The 6,756-nt window shown below is 45.0% G+C and overlaps 1 protein-coding gene across 1 annotated transcript; it reads right to left on the bottom strand.

The window, feature by feature from the left end:
- Positions 1-296: 296 nt before the first annotated feature.
- LOC144738966 (cerebellin-2-like) lies at positions 297-1,469 on the bottom strand. Its single transcript, XM_078621961.1, is given in 4 exon segments — positions 297-494; positions 578-697; positions 1,181-1,225; positions 1,227-1,469. Coding segments are annotated over 4 exon segments (606 nt in total).
- Between the last annotated feature and the right edge of the window lie 5,287 nt (positions 1,470-6,756).

Raw genomic sequence — 6,756 nt, 5'->3', positions numbered from 1 at the left:
TTGTCTGTTGGCGAAATTCCAAGCAAGAAAAACAAAAAACAAAAAATTCCACAAACACACACCACTGGCCGATCGATAGGCTCAATCATCCAGAGTGCGTAAAAGTTGAACTGATGGATTTGAATATATGAAACTCCAAGGAAACGTTCATATTTAACTAGATAGTAGTGGAGGAGATACAGATACTCGTCGGCTTCCTTGGCTGACAGTTCTTACAGTTAAAAATAAATCGCCTGTTAATTCTTTTTTTGTTCCTCAAATGATCACAGGTCCGCGGCTCGTCGCAGTTGATCAGATTATAGAGGAAAGACCAGAAAGCCTGAGAAGGTGGAGTATTTCCATCCGCCCATTAAGGTGCCCCGTTCCAGCTTCAGGTACACCCGGTCCTCCCGTTCGACCATCAGAAGTACTCCGTTACTTGCCGCCTCTCTCGTGACGTCCTGATCCCCGGCGAACGCTGATATAACCGGATAGTCGTTTTGCATCAGGTTCACCTGCGGGGAAACGGGACAGGAGATGTTAAGTCCCGCCGGTGACATACGGCACATCAGTCGCTCACTGTCCGGTGGGGGCTCACCTGGATGGTTTGTCTGTTGTACACCTTCACCACGTGAAAGCTGAAACTATAAATCCCCCGCCTTGGAGCCTGGAATACACTCGCTTTGAGATCGAAATGGTTGCCGATGTTCACTAGAACCTGGGACCAAAGGACGCACAGTGAGACGGAGGTTCATTTATTTGCGTCAAACTTCATGCTTCACTGAACACAACAGCTGGATTTGAAGACTGCTTTGTCTTGGCTGCGCGTATTGACTACAGAGAGGCGTGTCCGTCCTGCCCGGTGCCAAATGTTTAAGGCTGCGCCAGCACATTTTTTTTGGGAGAGGTGTATAGTTCCCCAAATTGATGCGTTTGACACACCGTGGTCCAAAGACTAAACTTGTACTGGGACATCCTAAAACAAGCAGCACATCACGTATGTCAATTTAGCTGAGGCCCCTGTGATAAAACGCCCGAACACGCCAGTTACGCACAGGTTGAAATCGACTCATTCACAGCAAAATTGCCGTGTGCTCAGTTTTTCCAGGTGAGGTCAGGTTATCACAGCCCGGGGAGGGATGGAAGGTGTGAAGATGCAGATTGAACACAATACTACTGATATGCTGAGGAGATGTCTGACCTGGTCAAAGTAGATGGTCATGGACGTGTTGCTCATCTCTGAAGGCCTCGTGGTTGGTTCCGCGCACGGCGGAAAAAGCCACCTTTGCGCCCGCAGAGCGGACTGATATACCAAGTGAGGAGGTCACACCTCCGTCCGAGGAAGGGTTCGAGTCGCACACCACAAGACACTTCCCTTCGAGCACGATCGGCTCCGTGTCGTTCTGTCCGAGGGAGAAAGCCACGCCGCACGCCAAGAGGAGGACCAGTGCCAGCATGGCGAAGGGTCCCGGGCAGCGCGCTGGCACCATGGTCGGATCGCTGATCCTGTGCACACTGATACAACCCGGTAGCCCCTTGGAGGTTTCTTAGGAGCAGATCACCTGGTCCAGACTCACTCCCTGCTCTCCTTCCCCTCCCTCTCTTCCTCTGTCGGTGATGCTTCCTCTCTCTGTCAAACACCCTCTCCGGCTGCGACTCCCCTCCCTCCAGTGCGTCCTTGTTGATTTTGGGATAGCGTTCAGACAACTGTTGTAATTAATCCTGCGGATTTAAAAGATAAAAGAGGGCTTTTGTGTCAGCGTATGTTACTGGAGTATGATTTTTGCATACTTTGTATAATTTGTCCAGTACAGTCTGCGTGCGTAAAATGGAAACGAAGACATCCGCTGGCTGGATCAACTAACAATTAACCACGTTCTACATATGAAAGCTTATTTTCTAACTGTCTGTAACTGATGAAAAACAACTATTTCTGATTTCGTATCGGAACTCAGCGCGTCACTACTTTACAATGATAATATCTATGATGATTCTATTGGAAGTTCACGTTTACGTTTTATCCTCCAAACGCACTATAACGGATAAGTGAGGTGAAACAATCACTTTTTCAGATGAATAAAAGGTAAACATGACCTACCTGTGCAGTCCATCCCCGTTTGTTGCGCTCCGCTGCCTCTCTCAGGCTGAACTGAGCGCTTGGATCGTTGGTCCAACGCACCCAGAGTCTCTGTTCTCCCTTTCGAGGTACAACTCACGCCCATTCCTTGCGTGGAGCTCCTGCGATGGGACTCCTCACAAACATCTTACATTTACGAGCACACGCGTGGAGTAATGGGTCTGTTTATTCTGCAGTGGCGCGCGGAGCTCTCGGGGGCCCCGCAGGACACGCGGTTCACTGGCTCACACCAGCGCTGTCATTTATATGCTGCGGGTTTCTCATGTCCCTGTCTGATTAATCCGGAATGAAGGGGGCTTGCACAGGGTAACCTTGCTGCTGAATGACACGTTATTCATGTATGTATATGCCGATAATCTGGGAGTTAAAGGTGCCGTTTTTAAGAGTGTAACGAAGATACTTGTGCGCCATCCAGTGGTCGACTGTATTAGTGTTACAATCACAGTGTAAGAAGAGAATGCTGAACACTTTGGAAATGTAATTAGTGACAATTACCAGTCTCCCTGTTTAAATTCCATTTACTATATGAAAATAATGGAACTAATGACATTTGATCACTTTCTGGTGAAGTTGAGACTGAATGCTTCAAATGTTGAGATGTTTGTGACTGAACGTCAAGCAGCATCACTGACAACTGTCAAGAAACAAATATCTTCCATTGTTATACAAAAGCATGATCAAGAAACTGACCCCATAATAATAATAATAACAATAATAATAACAACATTAATAATATGAATATGAATATGAATATGAATAATATGAATAATAATAATATGAAATTATAATCATGGATATTTCCATTCAATTACACATTTGTCTACAGTAATTCATCTCTGTCTATGTAACTTGTTCCTCTTCATCATTGTGCTGATTACTCCATGAATCCTTGAATCCTTGAAAGCATCAGAAGATGACCTGCACCTCCTTCATGTCATCATTGTTTGAAAGTGGTTTAAAGGATCGCTGTTTCACAGCTGCAAAGATCTGAGGGGTGTCAGAGCGGCCTTCGGGGGCAGGGAACTCTCCTCTTAGACCTTTACACCTGTCATTTATCTATCTGAAGACATGCCAACTGGCTGCATTATGCACTGATCACATCTTCATGGGGATTTACTGTACATGAATAACAGAGGGGGGACATGAACACAATCTAATCAGTTTCAATCAAACTGTCTGACTGTGTTTACTGTGTGAACTCCGCCACAAACAAATATGCAGTGTCAGCGTGTGGCGGAATATTTCTACGATGCCTATACAGTGCATCAAGGAATTACATTGAGGAGGGGGAAACAAAGTGTCCATCTCCCATCAGCTGGTCGGGGTGCAGGACACAGAGAATTATCATTGATGAAGTGTAAACGCGGGTCGACACAATTTGCGTTCCATTTTTTTCAGCATCACTGTGCAGCTGCACATCATACACTGCCGCCTACTCGCAAGGCTGAAAACTGGCTGAAAAAAGCAAAGTCTATCAAAGTCTAGTCAAAGGTGAACATGCAGTAGCAGTGAAAAGGTGGGTGGTGTCCAAGTACGGGCCACTTGAATATTAATAGTCAATGCATACAAAATGAGGGCAAATGTGACGTGGGCCTTTAATGCTCGCAAGCAAATGGACAAAAGGAGAGGACATGAAACTGTGAGTCCACAGAAGGTCTTTTTGCACACAAACACATACTGTAACATATGGCTCAAGAACCGGCCAGCTGTCCCTGTCATGATTCAAAGAAAAATATGTTATTATGGGAGTAATCACAGTGGTCCTTTTCTCCTTTCTCAACCCAATTTGACAAACATTGTCACTGTCAGAGCTGACTGACAAACCATGTGGAAGAATGACATCAGGTAACCAAGAGCCACAACTGACCCCGGGCCTTCGGAAGGACACGTAACTACAGAAAACATCAAATGTCAAATATGAGGGACATGCACAGGAAAAGGGATGTGGCCTGTATGGCACTTAACATACCAGGGGCGGCCATTGCCCTAAAAGGGACTTGACGTCCTTCAGGAGAGCTGATTGGCTGGACTGACAACTGCGTTACGGTTATTTTCCCTGACAGCTAGCAGAGCCCACTGGCTTCCAGGAATGGGGAGGTCGATGTGATGGGTCTTAAAGTGGGCCATGTGCTTTTGCAAGGAAAAGAACTCAGCTTTGTGCGTAGATTCAGAAATGGGGCTTATTTCTTTTGCAACAACTCTCCCCCAGACTTTGGTTATTGAGATGTGCTGACTAGGAGTCCAAGCTGAGGTCACGTGTGATTCATCCTGATACGTGTTCCCACTGGGAGTTGGAACCTCAATGCAGTACCTGTATGCAGCTTCTTTCATTACTGAAACCAAATTCACCTAATAAGCATTTCACACTGTGGAAAATCAGAGGAAGTAAAGTGTGTTGCCTGTGCTGCATGGATACGGGGAATGTGTGTGTCCCTCTGTGTTTGTCCATCTGTCTGCCCGCCCATCTGTCTTGTGTGCAGCTATAAAATGTCTTCGTATCAGATGAGGTCACAGACAAGTTCACTTATCTCTCTGTCACTGCAGCCTGGATAGAAACCTTGCGTTTGAGGATGATGAGCATGTTATGTGTCTCTTGTCTTACATCAGTAAGATGCCGCCTCCGCCTTACAACGTGTGCAGAGACAAAGGATTTTACCAGGTGCTCCCCTGCCAGCACTGCAAGGGCTAAGAGACACTAATTCAAGGAACTTGCTGAGATTACTTACATATCCCTGTGTGAGATTCCTTTTATTAATCACTCTGTGGGACAGAAAGCATCTTTTAATTAAGTTTCCTTCTGAAAACTCATCTTTCATGTGGAGCTTACTAACTTATCCTTACAAGCTATGTAATCATGAGTGTGTGTGTGTGTGTGTGTGTGTGTGTGTGTGTGTGTGTGTGTGTGAGAGAGAGAGAGAGAGAGAGTCATTGTCATTCAATATTTGACAGTCTTCTGTAGATTTGTATTTGAAACAAGACCTTACATGCTCAGTGAAAATGGATCTGGCATTTTCTTTCGAAGCTCTATCTCAATCTTCATGTCGATACACGGTCGTACTCACGGTGTCTTGCACAGTATAAAGTATAATGTGTGAATATCTGAACTAGCAATGACATCACTGGAAAGAAGAAACCAAAATTTGAAATATATAATAATATACAAGACACAATACTATCTGATTGATGTTACACATTTCAGTCAGTGTGCTTTTGCAGCTCTTATTCTCCTATGTAATTTACACACAACCCCTCACTGGATAATTGAAGCTGTACTACTAGTACAATGACTGTTTACTGTTGTACTATATACAATAGTCCATACATCAGCACTGAGCTCTCATTGGTGTGTGTAAGCTGCTGCTTTCAGCCTTCAACCTCTCCTGAGCCACATTGTACCATTTTTTTGGTAAAACCTACATATAGTTCCAGGGTGAACCTGGTTGCACTAAGAGCTTGGTACCAGGTTTTTAGGACATCTTTGTCTACTAAGACATCGTTTAAGATGTAATTGTGTTGTGTACGTAGTTTTTATTCATATCTGCAAAGACAAATATATAACTTAGCTGTGTGAGTACAACAATCCACCCCCTCCATTTTTTTGTTACTCCTTCCAGATGTTCTACAGCGTTTTTTTTTTTTTTTTTTAAATCAACAGACTGAGTTGTCCCTCTTCTCCTCTGTTTGTTTCTCATCCCTCCTGCCCTAAATGGGGTCCTTGAGTTTTACCTCACAGATACATGACTAGGTCACGCTAGTAGCTGCTCATTGCTTGACCTTAAATACGTGTCAGTGACGAGCTGGGTTAAGAGAAAGATAGAAATAATATTTTCAAGGACTGATGGAGGACAATAGATGACTGTTTTGTACTGAGTGCATTACAGTTTGGATGTTGAAAGCCAGAGGAAGCTTGTTTAGCATCCTGGTCTTTTTGGATTCTCATTCATTCCTGCTTTAAACAACTACAGCCATTCATGCAGGGGCTATTTACTGGGACTCACAGAGAGCCCCAGTTCATCTGCACAAAGAGATGCCAGGGTAAAGAGGGTGAACAGAGACACCTCAGCCCCCAAAAAAGCATCTGGCAGCCACCACTACTGCTCCAGCTGCAGGACCTCTCCCCCCCACAGCAATATCTTCTGACATGCAGCAGATTTCAGCTTTGTGCTGCCTCAGCAATATCCAGGTGCCGCAAATTTCTTGGCCAGATGGGCATGTAGAGGCACCTCACAAGCAGTGGGGACAGTGGCAATGACACGCATTGCAGGGAATGTTTTGTTGCAATTCAGCTGAGCATGGGTAACACAACCATTTTCATCTAAACACCATTTTCCTCTCACGCATGCAGTTGGTGACACGTGAAGCTGGGTTACTTAATCTGTGCGATACAGACGAGAACGTTCACAGCCACTTCCCTACCGAGTGACTTAATGGTGATTGCAGCTCGGCTTCACAGTTGGAACAGTTACTTACAACACGGTGACCAGCTCTGTCACGGAGTGGGCTTGAAACGTAGAGTTCACTGGGAAAAATGTTTACTATGGCTCTGATACACACACACACACACACACACACACACACACACACACACACACACACACACACACACTTTGATAGACAACATTTTGATAGACAAAAGGTTG

This window comes from Lampetra planeri, unplaced genomic scaffold (genome assembly GCF_965212315.1).
Source record: "Lampetra planeri unplaced genomic scaffold, kcLamPlan1.2.h2 scaffold_1248, whole genome shotgun sequence".
NCBI classification, from domain to species: Eukaryota; Metazoa; Chordata; class Hyperoartia; order Petromyzontiformes; family Petromyzontidae; genus Lampetra; species Lampetra planeri.
Note: the sequence above shows the minus strand (reverse complement) of the source record. Positions and strands in the feature narration are given on the sequence as shown.